The sequence below is a fragment of the Elephantulus edwardii genome, unplaced genomic scaffold (assembly GCF_000299155.1).
Source record: "Elephantulus edwardii isolate Elephantulus edwardi_28Jun2011 unplaced genomic scaffold, EleEdw1.0 scaffold00411, whole genome shotgun sequence".
Lineage (NCBI taxonomy): Eukaryota > Metazoa > Chordata > Mammalia > Macroscelidea > Macroscelididae > Elephantulus > Elephantulus edwardii.
In genome coordinates this window covers 107750-132310 of record NW_006400161.1, presented here as the reverse complement: position 1 = coordinate 132310, position 24561 = coordinate 107750, and the positions used below count along the sequence as shown (strand labels likewise).

Sequence of the window (24561 nt, the reverse complement as noted above, 5' to 3'; positions counted from 1 at the left end):
TTTAGTTTGCTTGGCTCCACAGTCAACACTCTTGGCACCAGTAGCCAGGAAATTAAAAGGCGCATTGCCATGGGAAAGTCTGCTGTTAGGGACCTTTTCAAAGTTCTGAAGAGCAATGGTGTCCCTCTGGAGACTAAGGTGCATCTGATACAGGCCATGGTCTTTGCAATCACTTGTTGTGCATCAGAGAGTTAGACTATGATTACGGAGCATAGAAGGAGAATTGATGCCTTTCAGGGTGGCTCCTTGGAGGCAAGGATTCTGAGGCTTTGTCTAACATACTTTGGGCATGTTGTAAGGAAGGACAGGTCCTTGGAGAGGGACATCATGCTTGGTAGGGTGGAGGGACAGCCTAGGAAGAGAAGGCCCTTTGTGAGTTGGATTGATTCAGTGACTGGGATGGGTGTATCGCAGACGCGATTGGCACAGGACAGAGCAGAGTTTAGGGCTGTTATACATAAAATCGCTATGAGTCACAAGTGACCCGACAGCGCATAACAAGAACATCATCACTTATAATACCCACAATATAAGTGCGCTCTTTCCACTTCCTCCCTTTAATTCTCATTTCCATGAATCTTCTTGTCCTACCCTTCAGTACCTTCTGGGCTAACCCTGGGGCAAGTGCTGCTCTTTGGGCCATGTGTTAGTGTTTATTTTGAGGCACGAGTGCTTGTCTGATGGTATGGCTTACTTTACCCAAAAGTCCCAAAGTCATCAAACTCATTTGACACATGACTGACCCTCCAATGGCTTTTCAGAGACTCTAAATCACACAGGAAAATATTGCCCGTCTTTCTCCCTCAGTTTATCTCATAGTTGCATTAATTTTCTTTTTTAAGTTTATGATAAATTTGGAAAAACCCAAACTCACTGTCATCTTTATTTTGATATATTAAAAATATGTGGGGTTATTTCTTTCCTCTGAGATGGTTAGTATAGGTAGCTTTCAGTGACCCTGTGCAAGGTTCGTAAGCTTGTATTGATTCTTGAGGATAAGGTTATGGGTATTTTAGTGGCCTTTGAAATCAATTAATGCAGTGTTCTTATCTCTTCAGAGCCACCTTTATTTCCTTTCCAATAAAATTTATTGACAGATAATTTTGAATTTGAGGTTTTTTTTCACCCTCTGCAGATGTAAAAGTATTAATGCATGATGAAATGGAAAACAAATGAAACACCCCCCCAAAAAACCCCATAAAGTGAGGTACTTTTAAAGACAAATCAGTTGATTTTGTGTGTTTTATCCTTAATTTCCAGTTTGTTTGAATCCCAATGTTATTAGACATACTTAATGCTGAGATTTGTTTCTTGGCTTGGCATTAGCCTTTTTCTACCCATCAAGGAATAACTACCATTGTTCCCTTCTTTTCTGATAGATTGATGATATTGATCTGATCAGTGCAAACATGGAGAATTCTCTTGCATCTATTGGGGGCTTCTGCTGTGGCAGGTCTTTTGTAATTGACCACCAGGTAGGCATCTTTTCTAATAAAACCATAAACTGAAACCAGTTGCTTCATTGTCCACCTCAAAATGAAACTTCAATATATGAATTTACTGTAACCTAGCTTATCCCACAGTCTTTATGTTCGTTTTTTAAAAATCACTCAAAACATTTATATTCAGAAATTACATTTTTTTCAAAAACAAAAGCAAAAATCAAAGTTTTCTGTTAAATGGCTAATTTTTCTCCATGCCTGAATCTGTCTCATGATTTGTCCACACTTTTCAATAGGTGATGGAAGAAATTGCTAGGTGAAGAATGCTTAACCAGATATTTACCCAGACAGACACAGATATTTCTGTTGTGAACTTGCTTTGTTTTTTTTCAGCGACTTTCTGGCCAGGGGTACTGCTTTTCAGCTTCATTGCCCCCTCTGTTAGCTGCTGCTGCAATTGAGGCTCTCAACATCATGGAAGAGAATCCAGGTAGTATATTCTTTGAAAGTCTGAAATTAGAGAATTTCCAGTTAATATTACCCATATTACAGGTTTGCTTATTGTGGAAATTACCACACAGAACTTTGGCCTGAATGTGTCACCTGGCATTATTAGAAAAATGCCAGAAAAGAAATTGCACCTGCTTAAGGGCTTGGAATAGCACATCTGCCTTGTTCTCAGAACTGAATGAAAGCATGATTCACTCAGTGGTAGAGAAACATGCTGAAATGAGGGTTGCACATTATGTAAAAATGTCACATTTCATCATTCGTTTTGTACTTTGTTGAGAAACTAGGTGAAGTGTGCTGTTTTGGGATGTTTTAATTTTGAATAGTTAAAAAACTATTGTATGGTTTTCCCTTCAGACTTTGAGGCATCACTTGGAACAGAGACCACAGCTGGTCACCAATAGAGAGTAGCTTTGATGGACCTGCTCATATTCTTCTCTGTGCTACAGGTCTGGTAGGAGTGAAGTTCACAGGTTTCTGCCTCGTTTATACAGGAAGAAGAAAAATATTTAAAACCAAACTGTTTTAAAAGTCAGAAACAGCTTGACCACTAAATAATCATCCTTGAATAATCATCCTTGAGGACATATTGTATTACTATTTTTCCAGTATTAGAAATACAGCCACAGAACATTTAAACTTTAATGAAGTTTTACCTTTTGCCAGGTATTTTATTATGCACTACTTTTGGTTAGAAGGCTAACCTTTCTTTGTGAGCAAATTTTTATAACTTTTTCTAGTTAATAGTTTTCTATATATTAACTACTATAAAATCTTAACTCTAAAATAATGGTCTAAACTCAGGTTGTTTTGGAAAAAATATGAGTCAGCAGTGAATTAAAGATGTGGCTTTCACTGTGATAAAAACACCAAAGTGGAAAACAGAAAGGAATAAACAAATCTTACCTGATTATTCTATTTTTAAAATTTGCTTTTAGAAAACTTGACACTTCCATGTCCTTGGATGTTTTGGATACTTCTGCTTCCTTGGATATTCTCACCTCTTTGGATAAATTTGATTTTTTTAATTTTTCATGAGTGAAAGGGAAAGTCATGAAGTAACATAAAAAATTTCTGTAATTTGTATTTTTTACAAAACTGTGAGGTCATAAAGTAAATATAGATTTATACCCTACTATTCCTGACCACCTTACCCAGATTATCTGTAGACTTTTGGTAAGAATAAGAGGCATTGCTTTACTTGGAAAATGCCATACTGAACTTTGTTAAAAGTAGACCAGAAAAAGTGCTAGGTTCCTAAGTGCCAACACAAAAAGCTCAGATCTGTGGAAAAGTGTGAGGTGTTGATTTTATTATGTGGGAGAATTTGTTGCCCTTTAAACTGGTAACTTGGGTCTTTAGGAGTTTTTAGGTTCTTAATATCAAATGTTCTAAGTATACAATCAGAGTGTTTTGGTGGTTTTTTTTTCCATTCAGATATTTTTGCGGTATTGAAGGAAAAGTGCAAACAAATTCATAAAGCTTTACAAGGGTAAGTTTTGTTTTTGTTGGGGTTTTTTTTGCAGGTTTAACTGAGTTATTATTTTTTTTAATTACTAAATTTTATTAGTTTTAATGAACATTTACAGATATTTTGGGTTACAAGGGTAACCCAAAGGGTAACAAGTTTTAATCTGTTTCCATCAATTTAAAGTTTATCAGCACTCCATTTAAAGAACTAGTGAAAACTCCTTTGATTTTGTGAATATTTGATAGGCTGAGGTCAGTTTGACTGATTGAAATTAAGAAACCAAAAACTTAGTTTTACTCAAACTATATTTGACTGTGTGGATCATAACAAACTATGGCTGACTATGAGGTGAATGGGAATCCCAGAACACTCGATTGTGCTTATGCAAAACTTATACTTGGACCAGGAGGCAGTCGTTAGAACAAGGAAACACTCCATGGTTCAAAATTTGTAAGAGTGTGTGTCAAGGATGTGTCCTGTCTCCGTATCTTTTCAGTCTATCTGCAGAACAGATTATCTGGGAGACTGGGCTGTATGAGGAGAAGTGTGACATTGGGACTCATCAACATTCTGCATTATGCAGATGATATAACCATGCTTGCTGAAACTGAGGAGGACCTGGAGTGCCTGCTGCAGAAGGTCAAGGATTGCAGCCTTCACTATGGATTGAAACTCAACATCAGGAGAACAAAGATTCTCACCAGTGGGCCCGTTGGCAGCATCATGATAGATGGTGAAGAGATTGAGATTGTTGATAGCTTCAGTTTGCTTGGCTCTACAATCAACACTCTTAGTACCAGCAGCCAGGAAATTGAAAAACTAATTGCATTGAGAAAGTCTTCTGTTAGAGATCTCTCCAAGGTACTAAGGAGCAACTATGTCAGTCTGGAGACTAAAGTATACCTGATACAGGCCATGGTCTTTGCAGTTACTTGCTATGCATCAGAGAGCTAGACAGTGACTAGGGATGATAGAAGGAGAGTTGATGCCTTTGAGCTTTGGTGCTGGAGAAGAGTCTTGAATATACCATGGACTGCTAGGAGAATAAGCGAGTTCATCCTGGAGTGGGTGAAGTCAGGCTGCTGCTTGGAAGCAAGCATTCCGAAGCTCCGTCTGACATACTTTGGACATGTTGCACGGCAGGATCAGTCCTTGGAGAGGAACATCATGCTTGGGAGGTTGGAGGGACAGCACAGGAGAGGAAGACACTTGTTGAAATGGATTGATTTTGTCACTGAAGTAATGGCAATAGGTATGTCAGAGACAGTAAGGTTGGGAAAAGAGCAGGGTTTAGGGCTGTTGTTTATAGGGTTTCTAGGAGTTGCAAGTGACTTGATGGCACATAACAACAACAACAACAACAACTTGTTTGTAAAACCAAATACGACTTTGCTGTTATTTTAGGGAATCACGACCCTTGTTCTTGCAAAATTAATGAACTCGTTAATAAAATAATATGTCACTAGAAAAGTTGCAAAGATAAAAGTAGCAAATCATCCGAAATTTTACTACTAGAAACAGCGAAGAGAAACATTAGCAAATCTCTGATCTCCAAACATAAGAGAATATAATTATGTATAATTGTATAATTAAGTTGGTTCTTACTATCAGTGTTATCTCGTAATTATTAAATTATATTTTAATATAAGACTAAGAAACAAACTGAACCTTATTAAAATATCTTTCCTTAAAACTATTAAACTCTTTTTGAATTGTCTACAGAAAATTGAGTTGGTATAACATTCAGATTCTTTGTCTTATAGAAAATGATGTTGCATTGCTTTAGGCATTTCTTTTTGCCTTTTCCAAAGTTAAACATAGAAGGAGCTGTGATTGGTGTAGTTTTTAGGCAGTTGCACTGCTAACCCAGAGGCCACATTCAGGCAGTTCCAATCCGTAGCAGCTCCACTGGAGAAAGATGGACAGTTTCTCCCTAGTCACTGAAATGAGGGTAAGAAAGTCATGAGTCCTATTTTTCTGTTACCACATAGGGACTCTAGAGACATCACTTAAAAATTAGAGTAATTGATCAATGACTAGATCACAGTTATTCCAGATAAAATAGGAATAAAAATAAAGTTCTGGGTGTGTCTATATATTAGTAACAAAAGTTCCTGTATGATTTGTGGTAGAGCAGTATTGATCCCAGTTTGATTGTATTGATCTCAGTTCGATTGTAAACTTTATAAACTTTAAAAATGCACTAACATATATTGGAGTCACTGTAAATTCTTGACCACTCCCTCAAATACCATTCACTCTATATGGAAATCTTAGTTTATAAGTCAAGACTTCCTCTTCCTCCAGCCATTGTATACCTTTTCTTTACTCCCCAGGTCTTAACGTCTCTCTACATTCTACACACTTACATGGGAATGCTTTATTTCCTCAAACAAATCTAGAGACGGTTGTTATGTGCCCTTGAGTCACCTTCAACTTATAGCGACCACATGCACAGTAGCTCTGAACCCTATCGTATCCTGAGCCAGTCTCAACCATCTCCCACAAACTTACTCCCCTTACTGCAGTTACTGTCAATCCATCTCCAGGATCTTCCTCTCTTGCACTGTTCCTCCATCCTTCCAAGCATTATCTCCTTCTCCACAGACTGATCCCTCCTGGCAACATGCCCAAAATGTGTTAGCCAGGGCTTCAAAATCCTTGCCTCTAAGAAGCAACTTGGTTTGACTCGCTCCAGGAAGAACCTGTTTGTTTTCTTGGCAGTCCATGATATGTTCAGTCATTGGTTCCTCTTCTGTAATTCTTAGTTATTGTAAAGCCCTCTGATGTGTAGCAAAAATTTGCAAAGACTATGTTCTGCTTCAGGCACACCTTAATCTCTAGACTGATACTGTTGCCCTTCAGTACTTTCCCAGAGTAATTTGTATTTTTGATATCCTGACTGCTGGTACCACAAGTGTTGATTGAGACCAACAATCAGCAAGTTGAAATTGTTAACAATCTGAGTCTCCTCTCATGGTGTTGCCAATTAGTCCAGTGCTGAAGATTTTTGTCATCTTGATGTTGAGCTTCAATTCATATTGAAGACTACAGTCCTTGAGATTTGCAGCAAATGCTTAAGGACCTCCTCAGTTTCAGTAAGCAAAGTTCTGTCATTTGCTTAACAATCCTGATGCCACATTCTTCCTCTTAAAGTCCAACTTCTTGAATGATCTGCATATAGATTGAAAAGGTATGGATGTAGAAGGCATTCTTTTTTTTCTTTTTTATTGAGATTTTAATGAAACTTTACAGAAAACTTAGATTTCAAATCATTCATTGTTGAATACGTTCCTCCCTACCCTGCCCCAGTTTGCTTTTCTCTTTAAAAAAATTCTTTTGGACTCAAGTCATGACAGTAGTCCAGAATGAAGGCTGCATAGTGAAGTGGACTTGAGGGGAGGGATTGTATAACAATGAAAGACTTTTACTTTTCAAAGAGAAGAGCAAACTGGAGGGGAGAGGTGGGCAGGGAGAAAAGTGCAACAATGAATGAATAGAAATCCAAAATCTCTGTAAATTTTCATTAAAATTACTACTAATAATAAAAGAATTGAAGGAAATTCCATACAACGCAGCTATTTCACTGCTTGGAATATACCCTAAGAAAAATGAGAATTGAGGCACAAACAGATTTGTACACCCATGTTCATAGCAGCATTATTCACCATTGCAAGAACATGGAAACAGCCCATATGTCCAACCTCAATGGAATGGATTGAGAAATTATAGTGCATTCACATGATGGAATACTATGCAGCATGCGGGAGCAATGATTTTGTTAATTTCTCCCTAACTTGGGAGGGACAGGAGAGCATTATGTTAAGTGAACTAGCTCAGTCCCATAAGGACAAATACTGTTTAAGACCATTATTATAGAAATAGGAAGATGGCTAGTAACGTGTTATGAGGATCCAAGAGGGGAGGAAAGGGGAGCAAAGGGATGAGGATAAGCAGAAAGTTAAACTTAGGGTCGCACAATTTGATGGGTAGAAGGAGGGATGGTTAAAGGAAATGGGAATGATCTGGTTTGAAAAACAATGTATATGAACTTTGTAAGTAAACCAGTATAAAATAAAAGTTTTATTTTATAACCCCCCCCCCCCAAAAAAAAATTCTTCTTGGAGCTCTGGTGGCCTAGAGGCAAGAAGCTGCACTGCAATCCCAAAGGTGCATGGTTTGAATCCACCAGATGCTCTGCTGGAGAAGGAGGGGCAAACTCTTCCTGTGCCAGTCGGATCCAATTTGAGAGTACACCAAGTTAAAAAGTAAATAAATTAAAAAAAAAAAATATTGTTCACTCCCCGACCCCTAGTCCACTTTGCTATGCAGCTCTTAATCTGGACTTTTGTCATCAAATAATACCTAATCATAAAATCTTTATAAACAGTTCTTTTTCATCTGTTTCAGTGTAGTGTACATTAATCCCACTTAGTTTCCCTGCAACCTCCATGTCTGTCCTGTTTTATAACAGTGAAATTATATAGTATTTGTCCTTTTGGGACTGAGATATTTCACTCAGCATAACATCCTCCAGGGTCACCCATTTTGTAGAATATTTTATTAGTTACTTGTTTTTCAGTGCTGCGTAGTATTCCATTGTGTGAATTTACCACTGCTTCTCTATACAGTCATTTGTCAATGGGCACTTGGATTGTTTCCATCATTTTGCTATTGTGAACAACAGAGCAGTAAACATAGATGTACATACATACTGCATTTCATTGCAGTACTTTCTTTCATCTTCCTAAGCTGCCCTTTGAAATCTTTTCTTTAGCCCTTAATTTCTTCAGTTTCCTTTAGCAGCACTCTAGTACAATATTCAGAGTCTCTTCTGTCATCTGTGTCAGTCTTGTCTTCTCTTCTTACTTTTTAATGACCTTTTGCCTTCTTCTTGGATGATATTCTTAATATCCCACCATAGCTTGTCTGGTCTTCGTTTAGGATCTCAAAGCTGTACCTGAAATGGTCTTTAAATTCAGGTGGGATAGACTCAAGGTCAAATTTTGGGACTTGAGGCTTTGTTTTAGTTTTCTTTAGCTTCAGCTTATACTTGTATATGGATAGTTGATGGTCTGTTCCACAGTAAGCACCTGGCTTAGTTTTCACAGTTGATAATGAGTTTCTCCAACAATTCTTCCCACAGATGTAATCAGTCTGATTGCTGTGTAGACATGGTGAGGTCCATGTATATAGTTGGCATTTGTATTTCTTATAAAAGATATTTGCAATTAATAAATCATTAATTATACAAAATATTGATATCTAACACCTTCCCTTTTGTTCAAAACTAATTGTATTTGAGTCACAACTGATTCATAACTGACTCTCCAGTAGCTTTTCTTAAGCTATGAATTCCACAGGAGGAGATCGCTCCTCCTTCTCCCTTTGTGCTGCTGGTGGATTCAAATCTCCAGAGAGGTGCTGTGCTGGTTAAAAGCACAGTCCCCTATGGGTTACACATATGTATTTTCTCTTCCCCCCAGTTAGAGCTAAAGAAATTTCCCCCCCACACACACCCCAACCATCACAGGTCCCTCTTTCTAAAAGTCTGAGCACTTCCATAGTACCCTTCTTCGAGTCATTTTCCTAACATTCCTATTCACTGTCTTGTCCTCTGTGTAGCTCTGGCAGCTTCCCACAATCTCTGTTTTTTTAAAAAAAAAACACAAAAACGAAAAACCCCAACAACTTAACATAACCCTTTGTGCTAAACCTCTCTCAAGAAGCTCTTTATGTTTTCTTTATAGGCTTATTCATATGTGCACTTGAGACTACTGAAATCTGGCTCTGTTGTGTATTTAAACTGTTCCTATAGTAGTTACCAGTGACTACAGGCTTACTCAATTAATTGTTCACTAGCAGGACCATTGAAAGAGTTTTCCTTCTTGCATTTGTTTACTTGGAATCTTGTTTTTCCTCTGCCTCTTTTGATTGTAAATGGATAAGGATGATGGGCGAAAAATTGATGCCTTTGAATTGTATTGGAGAAGAGTACCGAGTATCTATGGACTGCCAAAAGCAAAAACAGATGTATCCTTGGAGGCAAGATTGGTGGAGCTTTGTGTCGCATACTTTGGGCATGTTGCTAGGAAAGATTATTACTAGGAAAAGGACATCATGCTTGGAAAGTTGGGGAGATGGCAAAAGAAAGGAAGACCCTCAACCAAGTGGACTGACACAGTGACTACAGCAATGGGACTTGAGAGTGGCAGAGATTGTGAGGTTGGCACAAGATATAACACAGTTCAGATCTGTTCATAGGGAAACTATAAGTCTTAATATACTTGACAGCACCTAACAGAAACTTTTGATTCCTTCACCTTACTCTCTTTTCAAAACTTTCCTTCAACACTCTTCTCATCAAGGCTTAACCCTGATCCTTCTATTCTCTTACTTATATTCAGCAGCACCTTCTACTTTTGGATCTTCTGATTATTTTATGGCACCTTTACTAAATCCCCCTCCAGTCTATATTTACTACTCCATAGGCTCCAGGTCTCAAATTCAGATACCTACTCTTAAATACACTTGAATCACACTCACTTCAGGTACTAAAGGATGTGTGCAAGCAAGTAATAGACTACAGTAGGTGTTTAGAGGGAACGGTAAACAAAGCAAGGCTAATGTGGTAAGAGTGAAGGCATTTGTGATGACCAGACTACCCAAAACCCTATAGGCCTTTTTTCTCAGATTGAAAGCTGTAGCATGGTTTTGAGCAGAAGAGTCCCATGGCATGAGTTAAGTCTTGGCAAAATAACTTTTATTATAGTAGATCAGTCATTTGAAACCACCAACTAGTCTGTGGAAGAAAGATGGACAGTCTCCTCCGCTCAAACTTCACAGTCTTGAAAACCCAGTGGAAGATCACTAGGCATTGGAATTGACTCAAAAACAGTGGGTTGGTTTTGAGGTAGTGCAAAAAGTAGAATGTATGGTGGAAAGGACAGAAGCAAGAATATCAGTTAAAAAACTATTACAAAGATGCAGCCCCAAAATGAGGGTGCATCTGAAGTTGAAAATAATAGAAGAATTTAGATTCTGGTTATATTTTGACAATTGAGTTATCTGATTTCATTTGTAAGTGAGGAAGAGTCAAAGATGATCTAAGGTATTTGAGTTGAAGTAACTAAAGAGTTGCTAGTGACTGAAGTAAGTAGAAAAATATAGTTTGTTAGGAAGCACTCAGTATTGGATACATTAAGCATGAACTAAATGTCTGTCAACCATCAAGTAAAGAGTATTGACGTATGTACAAATTTGAAGTTCAAAGAAAAAGACTGAGCTAAATAGGGAGCTCCGGTGGCCTACTAGTGTGAATTACACTGCGAACATAAACACAAGGAATTAAAAGTAGTTCTTGGGAGAAAGTTCTCGGCAGTCTCTTCCTATGCAGTTTACAAACTCTGAAAACCTGCTGGAAGGTCAACTAAGAATTAGTTCTGACTCAGTGGCACATAACAACAACAGATATTAATTAAGCATCTCAATATTAAGAGATTAGGAAACAGCAAAGGAGACTGAAAAGGGATAGCCAGTAAAGAGGAGAAAAAAATAGATAATTGGGGATCGTGGAATCCAAATGAAGAAGGTGTCATCAGCCTGGTCAGATACTGCTGCCAAGTACTGAAAAGAACTTAATCCTTTTATTGCATCTTGTAAACGTTACTGGTGAGTTGTTGAGCAGTTCCTAGAGAGTGTGGGTGGGGGGTGCAATTTAATTTCAAAAGAAAATAAGAGAGGACCTTTGCTATGAAACAGAATGAAGAAATTGGATAGTAGTTTGAGGGGAAAAAGGAGTTGCGAGAAAGTTGTTTTGTCTACAAGGATAAGATCTTTGTATAAGTACCATTCAGACATCACCTCCTTTCTTCTACTGCTTTCTTAAAAGTCAGTTTGTCAAAAATGAAGTGGTAAGCATAGCACTCCCTGACCTCAAAATGTACTACACGGCAGTAGTGACCAAAACAGCATGGTACTGTTACAATGACAGGCACATAGAACAAAGAAACAGAATTGAGAGTCCAGAAATGGATCCATCTATCTACAGTCAACTGATATTCAATAAGGAAATAAAACCTATCAGATGAGGAAATGATAACAAATGGTGCTGGCAAAACTACGCTACTACTTGTAGAATGCTGAAACAGGAACCAGATCTCATACCATACACAAAAATCAACTCAAGGTGGATCAGAAACCTGGAAATAAAGTCCAAAACCATAAAGTTCCTAATAGACAAACTGGGACCAAGCTTAGAAGGCCAAGTCTACAGTATAAAGGGACTGCCAAATACAGCCAGAAATACAAAATCTGATGAGGATAAAAATTTATGAATTAAAATTAAATCTCTGCTCTTAAAAACTTTTTTACAACAGGGTGAAAAGAAAACCTGCTGTCTGGGAAAAAACATTTGGCAATACTGTCTCAAAAGTGTCTCAAACGAAAAGTTTATAGCATCCTACAGGGCTTCCAGAAGAAAAAGACTGATGATCCAATTACAAAGTGGGCAAAAGACAATGAAAGCCTTTTCACAGAGGAAGACATTCGGATGGCTAAAAACACATGAAGAAATGCTCCAAATCACTGGCAGTAAGAGAGATACAAATGAAAACCACGATGAGATTCCACCATCTTACCCTTGTAGCAGTGGCAAAGTTTAGCAGGGTGTCAGGTAGTAAATGTTGGAGAGGATTTGACAAGATAGGAACTCTTACACATTGTTGGTGGGATTGTAAAATGGTACAGTCACTCTGGAAGGCAGTTTGGTATTTCCTCAAAAAGCTGAACATAAAGATTCCCTATAACCCAACTATTCTACTGCTTGAAGTATACCCTGAGAAAATGAGAACTGAGGCACAGAGACTTATACACCATTGTTCATAGGAGCATTATTCACCACCATATCAAGAACATGGAAACTGCCCAAATGCCCAACCATAATTGAATGGATTGAGATTTTGGGTACATTCACAGTATGGAATACTATGCAGCACGCAGGAGCAATGGTTTTGTAAATTACTATCTGACATCGGAGGGACTGGAGAGCATTATGCTGAGTGAACTAACTTTGTCTCATAAAGACAATTATTAGTTAAGACCATTATTGTAGACGATGTATGAGGATCCAAAGAGGGGAGGGGGGCCTTAAATATATCATGACACAATTTGATGAGTGGAGCGAGGGATTGGTAAAGGAATGGGGAAAAGTCCTGTGTGAAAAACAAGATATCTAAACTTTATAAAACTTTGTAGACCAGTAAGAAATAAAAAAATTTTTAAAAGTCAATTTCTCATTAGTTGGTATGTTTCCTTGAGTTGTCTGTAACCCTTAGTGACCCTATGAAAAATAGGCCTGAAACCTGTCCTATCCTGAACCAATCTCACTGTCTCTGTCACATCTATACCTATTATCACAGTCAGTGTGTCATTCCATCTCATCCAGGATTGTCTTCTTCTGCACTGTCCCTCTACCCTTCCAAACATAATGTCCTTCTCCAAGGATTGGTCCCTCCTGTCAGTATGCCTAAAGTATGTGAGACGGAGGTTCAAAATCCTTGGCTCCAGCGGCAAGCTTTTACCCTCTCCAGGATAGACTTGTTTGTTCTCTTAGCATTTCATTGGTATGCTCAGTACCCTTCTCTGGAACCACAACTCAAAGGCATCAATTCTTCTCTTGTCATATTTTTCCATTGTCCAGCTCTCTGATGCATAGCAAAAAAATTGTGAAGACCATGGCCTGGATCAGGTGCATCTTAGCCTCTAAACGAACATTTTTGTACTTCTGCACTATCGAGAGATCCCTCATAGCAGACTTTCCTAATCCAGTTCATCTTGATTTCCTGGCTGCTGGTTCCAAGAGTGTTGATTGTGGACCCAAGAGAACTGAAATTGTTAACAGTTTCAGTCTCTTCTCCATATGTCACGGTGCTGCCAATTGGCCGAGTGGTGAGAATCTTTGTCGTCTTAATGTTGAACTTTAATCCATATTGAAGACTGCAGTTTTGACTTTTCTCAGCAGTTGCTTCAGATCTTCTTCACTTGCAGCATGCAAGGTTGTGTCATATACATAACGCAAGTTGATGAATTTTTCTCCAGTTTTTATGCCACATTGCTTCTCATAAAGCCCAGCCACCTGAATGATCTGTTTTGCATATAGATTGAAGACATATGTAGATATGGAGACAGGACGCATCCCTAATGCACTCGTTTCCTGTTTGAACCATGCAGTGTTCCCTTGCTCTGTTCTGATTACTGCTTCTTGGTCCAACTATAGCTTTCACATGAACTGGGATTCCCATTCTTCTCAAGATTAGGCATAATTTGTTGTGGTCCACACAGTCAAATGCCTTTGTATAGTCAGTGAAACAGACAGTCATTCTTCTTTTGCTCTCATTTAGACTTGAAATTTTTTTTTTCCTTTTCATTTCATTGATTTATTTACTCAAACTTAGAGGTATTCAAGTTTCCCCAAAAGTATTGCCAAAATTATGGTTGGAATTACACTAAATTCTCTAATGTGAAAGGGATTCTGACCTACAAACGTAATCTCCTCACTTATTTCAGTCACATGATCCTATCAATTGAAGCAGAATAGGCCTTTGACAAAATCCAACTCCCTTTCCTGATTAAAACACTCAACAAAATAGGACTAGAGGAGAATTTCTTGATGCTAGTAAAAAGTATATATGCAAACCTGAGAGCCAACATTGTTCTCAATGAAGAGTGATTAAAAGCAGTCCCTTGAAGAACAGGAAGTAAACAAGGATGCCCACTATCATGTCTCCTCTTCAATATTGTATTAGAAATCTTAGAGATAGCAATAAGACAAGAGAAAAAAATAAGAGGTAATCCAAATTGGCAAAGAGGAGGTGGTAAAATTATCTCTCTATGCAGATTATATGATTTGATAGTATACTGAGAAAACCCTAAAGACTCAGCAAGAAAACGACTAGATATAGTTGATCGATTCAGCAAAGTGGCAGTATACAAGATCAACATACAAAAATCAGTTAGATTTCTCTACATTGACAAAAAGAATTCAGAGCTGGAGCTAAGAAAAACAATACCCTTCACAGTAGCTATAACAAGAATAAATACTTGGGAGTAAATGTAACCAGAGCACAAAGGATCTATTGAAAGAAAATAACAAAACATTACTACAGGAAAAAAAAGAGATATGGAGAAATGGAAGAATATTCCTTGCTCTTGGAGAGGAAGACTCAAATATTGTGAAAGTGACAAGACTCCCAAAGGCAATTTACACATTCAGTGCAATCCCAGTACAAATACTAATTCCATTCTTCAACAAGATGGAAAAAGCAATCTCTGGTATCATATGGAATGGAAAGAGGCCCTAAATAAGCAAAGCATTCCTTAAAAATAGAAACAAGGTAGGAGGTATCTCATTCCCTCATTTCAAATCCTACACTGCCATGGTGATCAAGACAGTATGGTACTGGTACAATGACAGACACATAGATCAGTGGAATAGAATTGAGAACCCAGAAATCAGTCCATCTGTCTATCTATAATCAACTGATTTTTGACAAGGAGATGAAATCAGTTTAGTGGGGAAATAACAGCGTTTTCAACAAATGGTGTTGGCAAAACTGGAAAGCTATCTGCAGAAAGCTCAAGCAAGATCCATACCTCACTCCATACACAAAAACCAATTCAAGGTAGATTATGACCCTAGGACTAAACCCAAGGATTATAAAATTCATTAAAGGAAAGCTTGGAAGAACTCTAGAAGTCCTAATCCACAACATGAACAGTCTTCAAGGATCCTAGAAATCTACAACCAGGAGTAGATAAAATAGATGAATGGGACTTTATAAGAATCAAGTCCCTATGCACATCCAAAAACTTCTCCAACATGGTAAAAAGGGAAGCCACAGACTGGGGAAAAGATACTTGGTAATGACGTATGTCAGACAAGGGACTTATATCTATAATTTATAAAATACTTGAGGACCCCAAAAAGATAAAGGTAAACAACCTAATTGCAAAATGTGCACAGGATATGAACAGACACTTCACCAGAGAAGACATTCAGATGGCCAACAAACAGACGAAGAAATGTTCCAAATCCCTAGCTCTAAGAGAGATGCAAAACGAAACAACTATGAGATACCATCTCACTCCAGTAAGAACAGCAAAATTTCACAGAACAGCAAACAACAAATGCTGGCGAGGTTGCGGAGAAACTGAAACCCTTATTCACTGGTGGTGGGAGTGTAAAATGATGCAGACATTATGAAAGGCAGTATGGTGCTTTCTCAAAAAGTTGCAAATAGATGTACCATTTGACCCAGCAATTCCACTACTGGGAATTTACTCTAAAGAAACCAGAACTACTACCCAAGCAGATAGAAGCACAACCATTTTTACTGCGGCTTTGTTCACAATAGCAAGTGCTGGATACAACCCAAGTGGCCATCAACAAACGAATGGATAGAAAAGCTTTGGTATATTCACACAATGGAATACTATGCAGCATTGAGAAACAAGGAACCCTTGAAATATTATGCAAATTGTGTGACGCCGGTGGACATTTTGCTAAGTGAAGTATCTCAGTCACAAAAGGGCAAATACTGCATAGGGCCACTGTCGTAAAACGAGACTTACAGGGTTGAGGGATGACAGAAAGGAGGGGAGGAATGATATCTATTGCATTGAAACTGATGAGGGAGAGAACTGTTTAAAAGAGCTATATGAATGGGTGTTCTTGTCATTACAGAATTCCAGTGTGAAGGCTCCATAGTGGAGTGGAGTGGGGGGAGGGATTGTATATCAATAAAAGAGTTTTTCTTTTCAAGAACAGTGAATTGGGTGTGGCAGGGATAGGCAAGAAGAAAAGTGCAACAATGAATGACTGGAAATCCAAAGTTTCTTGTAAACTTTCATTAAAATTAATTTTAAAAAAACCTATTGTCAAGGACCTCTTTAAAGTATTATGAGCAAAGATGTCATTTTCAAGACTAAGGTGTACCTGATCCAAGCCATGATCTTTTTACTTCATATATGAAAGGTTGACCATGAATACCTCTGAAGTCTGGTATTTATCCAGGAAGTATTAAAAGGAGATGGAAAGAGTATAGAGAATCACTCTGCCAAAAGGAATTGGCAGACACGGAAGAATTTAATGAAACAACATATGACCAAGAGCCTATGGTGATGAAGGAAGAAGTTCAAGCTACTTTGAAAGAGTTGGAAAAAAATAAGGCCCCAGGAATTGATGGTATACTAACTGACGTATTTCAGCTAACAGATGCTGCCCTTGATGTGCTCACCAAGTTGTTTCAAATCTGGAGGACAACTACTTGGCCAATGACTGGAAGAGATCTATATTTGTTCCCATTCCAAAGAAAGGCGACCCAACAGAGCGTGTATATAAGAATGTAATATGGATTGAGGTTCAGTATCAAGAAGACAAAGATTCTCACCACCTGGCCAATTGGTAGCATCAGATGAATGGTGAAGAGATTGAGATTGTTAACAGGGTTAGTTTACTTCATTCCACAGTCAACCATCTTGGCACCAGCAGCCAGAAAATTAAAAGACGTATTGTGATTGGAAAGTCTGCTGTTAGGGCCCTCTCCAAAGTACTGAAGAGCAGTGGTGTCACTCTGAAGACTAAGGTGTGCCTGATACATTCTGTCACTGTCCATTTGCTGGTAGGGGCCAGTGACACCTGACAAGGATAAGCATGATGGAGACATACTACTCCGGGAGCATTTCAGGGAGCTGACTCAATGTTATAGGATGTTACAGTGTGCTTATATACAGGTGAGTAAACAGGAAGACAGGATGGGGTGGATTTATAGATGTGGTACATGCAGATTGGACAGGAGAATCTCAGTTCAGTGCAGACCATTCCCAGCTCAATAGATGCAGCAGACATCTTCCCAGGTGACGAGTTTTCTCAAGCCAAAACAGCCAAACATAGTAGAGTTTTCTGTATCCCGTATTAAGGGCTATTGGTCCAGATAGGCTTGCACTTACCCTGAGCTAATCGATCTGCCCTGGCCATAGGCCCCCTCCTTTTCCCCAGCATTTCCTCAAAATAGGCCATGGTCTTTGCAATCACTTGCTATGCATTAGAGAGCTGGACAATAACTAGGGATGATAGAAGGGGAATTGATGCCTTTGAGCTGTGATGATGGACAAGAGTATTGAATATACCATGGACTGCTAAGAAAGCGAACAGGTTCATCCTGGACAGGATTAAATCACGCTGTTCCTTGGAGGCAAGGGTTCTGAAGCTTTGTCTGACATACTTTGGACATGTTGCAAGAAGGGACGAGTACTTGGTGAAAGACGTCATGCTTGGGAGGGTGGAGGGACAGTGCAGGAGAGGAAGACCCTCAATGAGGTGAATCGCTTTAGTGACTGGGGTAATGGGGATAGGTGTGTTGGAGACAGATTGGCACAGGTCAAAGCAGGGTTTAGGGCTGTTGTACGTAGAGTCGCTGGCAACTCGATGGCACATAACAATAACAACAACAACAACATTGAATATACCATGAAATGCCATAAGGACAAGCAAATCTGACTTGGAGAAAGTGTAATCATTCTGCTTTCTGGAGGCAAAGATAATAATACTTTATCTCACCTACTTTGGACATTTTGATACTCCTTGTATAAAAAGACCTCATTCTGGGGAAAGGAGTTGTCGTTGTTGTTATATGACATTTTGTTAGAACCAATTCATAGTTTTCAAAGGCTGTAAATCCCCTGAGGTTGACCATCTTTCTCTCATGGTGGATTCGAACTACCTACGTTTGGGCTGCCAGCTCACCTCTTTACCCACTAGGCCACCAGAGCTCCCAGAGAAAACAGCGGGTCAGCTAAATAGAGGATGATGTTCAGTGAGATGTATTAACATAGTAACTGCAACAGTGGGCTTGATCATGCAAGAGATGATGGCACAGGATAAGACATGGTTTTGATCTTTTATTATTCATAGTATCATTATGAGTTGTAGAAAAGTCAACAGTACTGTTAGCAACAAATCATGTTGCATTATCAGTTCTTTTATGTCAAGCTAAATCATGAATTTGTATAGTTGGTTACATTGACATGCTTGATAATTCATACTATATTTCAGGATATTTCTCTGCATTTAGACTTTTATAAAAGGTCTCATGTGATGCAAACATTTTGTACTAATCTGGTTACCTCAAGGTTGTTGGTTCAAACCTACCACATTAGCTCAAAAAAAAAAGTCCTGAAAATCTTCTTCTGTAAAAATTATAACCAAGAAAAGCATATGACTCACTTCAGTTAATAGAAGGGGTTGCCAAGAGTATGGATCAGCTTGATGGCAACATTTTACATTGAATTTAATGAATATTTTTACCCATAATTTTAGTTTCAATAAGCCTTTAATCTCTGAGTATTGAGTATCTTGACTACCAAATAAACACACATTCTGTTTTATAGGAAAGGAAATCAAAGTGTTATAAAAGGCAAGGTTAGTTAAACTTCATCTCGCTTTTTTTGAGCTTATTCTTTGGAGGAACCAATCCTTGGAAAAATATTTCATCCTGATAAAGGTAGATGGTTAGCAAAAAAGATGACTCAACAAGATGGACTGTCACAGTAACTGCTACAGGGGATAGGCCAAGATTGTGACCCGTTTTTAATAGGGTCATTATGAGTCAAAGTTAACTAGAAGGCAACTAACTTTTTTTTTCTAATTGTTTAAGTAAGATATTTAACTATGATCTTTTGTTATACCAACCTTACTTACATTATGATTGTTTTTTGTTGTTGTTGATGATCTTCGAGTCAAGCACAATTTATAGTGACACTATGAACAAAAAGCTTGAAGTCCCTCTACAACTATCAACGTTTATCAAAGTTCATAATGTTTCTGAGGCCTGTTATTTAGGAAGTGGATGCCACTCTTATGCTTTCAAATCTGTCATAGTATGTTATTGTTTTTATATGCCATTGAGTCGCTTGCGATGTATAGCGAGCTTGTGTATTAGGTGCTATCAACTTGACGGCACACTCATAGCGAACCTATGAACAAAAGATCTGAACCCTGTTCTATCCTGTGCTATCCTCACACTTTCTGACACACAAGAGCCCATTGCAGTAGTCACTGTGTCAGTCCACCTAGTTGAGGATTTTTCTCTCCTTTGCTGACCCTCCACCCTTCCCAGCATCTTGTCCTTCTTCAAAGAATAACCCCTCCTGGCAACATCCTCAAAGTATGTGAGGTGAAGCCTCTTCTTTCTTGCCTCCAAAGAGCACTCCGGCTACACCCTTTCGAAGACATATCTGTTTGTTCTTTTGGCCATCAGTGGGATGTTCACAATTCTAAAGCATCAGTTCTTCTTCTGTCATCCTTATTCATGATCCAGCTCTCAGATGCATAACAAGTGATCAGAACGACTATGGCCTGAATCAGATGCACCTTAGTCCTCAAACTGAGATCATTACTCATCAGTAATTTGGAGTGCTCCTTAATTGAAGATTTTCCCAGTACAGTACATCTCCTTATGTCCTGACTGCTGGTACTAGTGGTGTTAATTGTGGATCTAAGCAAGATGAAGCTGTTGACAGTTGCAGTCTTTTCTCTATTCATCATGATGTTTGTTTTCTTGACATTGAGATGCAATCTATACCTAAGGTTGTATTCCTTGATCTTTTACAAATCCTTCAAGTCTTCCTCACTTAACATCAAGCAAACTTGTGTCATCTGCATAATGCAGGTTATTGATGAGTTTCCCTCCAATCCATCAACATGTTAGGCATTAGGTGAGATGGACCACGTTTGGCCACTTTGAATCAGATAATAATACTATGCTGGAAACAAAAACAGAAAAAGAATGGTGTTGCATTTATAGTGAAAAAGTAAATTTCAAGTTCTATCCTGAAATACAATGTTGTGACTGATAGGATTATATCCATACACATACGAGGAAGACCTTTTAACACAACTGTTATTCAAATATGCTATTCTACAACTGGATCCAAAGGGGAAGAAATTGAAAATTTTTCCCAAATCTTGAAGACTGAATTTGACCGAACAGTCAAGATGCGTTAATGATAATTGGTGGCTAGAATGCAAAAGTGGGAATTTCTTGGCAGTCCTTGATATGTTCAAGACTTTGCTGTAGCACCGCAACTCAAAGGCATCAGTTGTTCTTCTGTCAGTCTTAGTCATTGTCCAGCTCCCTGATAAATAGCAAAAATTGAAGACCATGGCCTGTGTCAAGTGCACTTTAGTCTCTAGACAGATATCGTTGCTTCTCAGTACTCTGAAGAGGTCTTTGACAGCAGATTTCCCCAGTGTAATTTGTCTTTTGATTTCCTGACTGCTGGTGCCAAGAGTGTTCATTGTGGAGCCAAGCAAGCTGTAATTGTTCACAACCTCTGTCTCTTCTCCATCTATCATGTTGCTACCAATTTTCCCAGTGGTGAGAATATTTGTTTTCTTTATGTTGAGCTTCAGTCCACATTGAAGACTACTTGACCTTCTGCAGCAAGCACTTAGATCCTCCTCAGTTTCAGCAAGGTTGTGTCATCTGCATAACCCAGGTTGTTGATGAGTCTTCCTCCAATCCTGATACCACATTTTTCACCATAAAGCTCAGGCTCCTGAATGATCTGTTCTACATATAGATTGAGCAGAATGCATCCCTGACATACTTCCATCTGATTTTGAAATCATGCAGTATTTCATTGCTCTGTTCCAAGGACTGCTTCCTGATCTGAGTATAATTTTTGCATGAGCATAATCAAATGTTCTGAGATTCCCATTCTCCTCAAGATTGGACACAACTTGTTGTGATTCACACAGTCAAATGCCTTTGCATAGACAATGAAGCACAGATAGACATTCTTCTGGTACTCTTTGCTTTCTGCCAAAATCCATCTAACACTGGTAATAATGTCTCTAATGCCACAACCTCTTTTAAACCCAGCTATTATTTCTGCTAATTCTCTGTCATTGTATTGTGTCAGTTATTTTTTAATAATCTTCAGAATTTTGCTTGCATGCAGTATTAGTGTAATTGTTTGATAATTTCCACACACTGTTGGGTCACCTTTTTTTGAAATGGGAATCAATAGATCTCTTTCTGTCAGGTAGTTGTCTTCCACATTTCTTGGCACAACATGGTGAGAACATCCAGTGGAGTATCTCTTTGTTGAAATATGTAAATTGGTATTCCATCAATTCCTGGGACTTTATTTTTTGCTAATTCCTTCAGAGCAGCCTGCATTTCCTTCTTCATTGCCGTTTCGTCTATGTTTCAGGAAATTCTTCTCTGTCAGCTAATTGTTTTTGTACAGTGACTCTATTCTCCTTCCATCTTCTTTTAATGCTTTCTGAATTATTCAGTGTTCTGCCAGAACATCCTTAAGTATTGCAGCTTGAATTTGTTCCTTAGCTCATTAAGCTGGAGAAATGCTGAGCAAGTTAAAGTCCTTTTGATTTTCCAAACTCCAGCTTCTTGCACATTTCATTATAATATTTATTTTGTCTTCACAAGCTGCCCTTTGAAATCTTCTATTCAGCTCTTCAACTTCTTGATTTCTTCTCTTCACTTTGGCTTCTTGGCACTTGAGTGCAATAATCAGAGTCTCTTCTGACATCCAGTTTGGTCGTTTCTTCTTCCTCTGTCTTTGTAATGACCTTTTGCATTCTTTATGTATGATATTCTTGATATCCTACCACAGCTCATCTATCACAGCTCATACATGGCCTCAAACCTGTTCTTGAATTGGTTTTTACATTCAGATGGGAGAGATTCAAGAGAAAATTTTGATTCCTTTGAATTTGATTTGACCTTTTTTAGCATGTATTTGAACTTGTTTATATCCCTTGGAGAGGGACATCATGCTTGGTAGGGTGGAGGGACAGCGCACGAGGGGAAGGCCCTCTATGAGGTGGATTTGATTCATTGGCTGGGGTAATCAGGATGTATCAGAGACATTGCGATTGGCACAGGACAAAGCAGAGTTTAGGGCTGTTTTACACAGGGTCGCAAGTGACTCAATGGCACATAACAACAACGACAATATGAGTAGTTGATGGTCTGTTTCACAGTCATCACCTGGCCTAGTTTTCACTGCTGATATTGGACTTCTCCAAAGATTCCTTCCACAGATGTAATCAGTTTGATTCCTGAAATCTTTGCGTATAACGTGCATTTATCTTTCTTATAATGATATTTGCTACGAATAAATCATTGATTTTGCAGAATTCTTTCCTTCTATCCCCAGCTTCATTATGTCAGCAAGTCCATGTTTTCTGGCTACTGTTTCTTCTTCTTGGTTCCCAACTTTGCATTAAAGCATCTTGGTTACATCTTCTATTGATTTCTGACTGCAAAAGTTGGTGGAAATCATATATTTCCTCCTTCTCGGCTCTTGTTGTTGGTACATAAATTGGAATAGTGATATTAACAAATCTACCTTGTATGTGTATGGATATTATTCTATTACTCACAACATTGTATTTCATGTTGGATCTAGAAACAACCTTTTTAACTATGAAAGCAACCCTATTTTCCTCATCTTTTCATCTCCAGCATAGTAGATCATATGATCATCTGATTCAAAATGTCCCATGCCAATCCATCTCATTTCATTAATATCTCCTGTTAATATATATGCATTCCATTTCTTTCTTAGTGATGTCCAGATTTCCTGCTTTCATTCTTCTCACATCCTAATCTTTAATCATTATTTTCTGCTAAATTTGAGGACTCAGCCTCAGTTGCCATAATCTGTTCATCTACTCTAAATGTACTTAGGGTTTTCGAATGCCTGTTGTATTTTGCAAGTGGATGGCCAAGCCTTCTTTCTAGACTGTCTTAATTGGATGCTTAGCTTTCAAACAGTAGGTGACAGACAAGCATTTTACCATAAGGAGCAGATGAAAGACACTTTTCCTCACAGAGATAACCAGTACATTCAGTACTGAATGTACCCCCACCCGCAGCATGTGTGTTCTGTCTCTTCCCTTTTTATACTACATCAACATCCCTTGGACTCCTTCCTACCCTGTCCAGCACCTTCCCTCAGGCACCCCTTGATTTGATGGCTTAGGCCATGAGTCACTTCTATGATGGCTTGTGCCTCGTAATGCTGTTATTACACTAATTTTTGTTTCACATTTAAGAGGATTTATGTCCAAATCCCATTTTTGTCTGAGACAGTATTATGGAACGGTGGTTGCTCCGAGTTTCTGCTCCATAACTGTTGTCTTATGACTTAGTATCTCGGCTCTTCCTTTTGTACCACATAGATGTCACAATATGATAATTTCCAAGTTGAGGGCTGTGTCCTCCTTAAGATCTGTTTGTTGTTAGGTGCCGATGTTGTTTATTTGGTTTGAGGTCTACAAGTGCGATGGAGATCTGGGACAGAATGTCCAGGGAAGAACGCAGTCTCAGATTCCTGCCATGTGCGAAACTCTGAGGTTCCTGTCGCAAATTAGGGGCACAAAAGGGGAAACCAGATTCCAACTGGGGAATATGGGCTTGGTAATAGAAATTAGGCTAGAAATAGAATGATTGAATTTTGTATTTACAGTGATTTATTCATTGCAGATATCCTTTATTTAAAAGACATAAATGATGACTTTACACATGGATCTCATCTGATCGACTGCATAGGAATCAGATTGACTATGTTTGTGGAAAAAGTTTTTAGAGAAGTTTAATATTGGCAATCAAAACTATCTGTCACACCATCAATTACTCCTATGCAAGTTCAAATTGAGGCCGAAGAAAACTAAGTCCACAGGAACCAAGATAGGATTGTTATTCAATTCCATCTGAATTTGAAGATCATTTTAGGAATAGGTTGGAAGCACTGAACACCAGTAATCAAAAACCAGAAGAGTTATGGGATCATATTCATGTTTCAAATCCATGAAGGAAACAAAAGGTCATTACGAAAACAGGAGAAAGAAAAATTCGAAATGGTTGTTAGAAGAGATTCTAAAAATTGCACTGAAGCATCATGAAGCCAAAACAAAGTAGAAGACCTTGAACAGAGATTTCAAAGGGCAGCTCAGGAGGACAAAGCAAAATATTATAAATGGTATGTGCAGAGAACTGGAATTGGAGAATAAAAAGTGAAGAACTCACTCTGGAAACATTATGGTAC

At 38.4% G+C, this 24561-nt stretch overlaps 1 protein-coding gene across 1 annotated transcript in view; it reads left to right on the top strand.

The window, feature by feature from the left end:
• The window catches only part of LOC102847055 (serine palmitoyltransferase 1-like), a 177256-nt gene that overhangs the window by 137556 nt on the left and 15139 nt on the right, over nt 1-24561 (top strand). The window contains exons 10-12 of the mRNA XM_006902433.1: nt 1380-1475; nt 1836-1932; nt 3390-3444. Of these exons, the coding sequence (XP_006902495.1) occupies nt 1380-1475; nt 1836-1932; nt 3390-3444 (248 nt within the window). The remainder of the gene's footprint in view (nt 1-1379; nt 1476-1835; nt 1933-3389; nt 3445-24561) is intronic.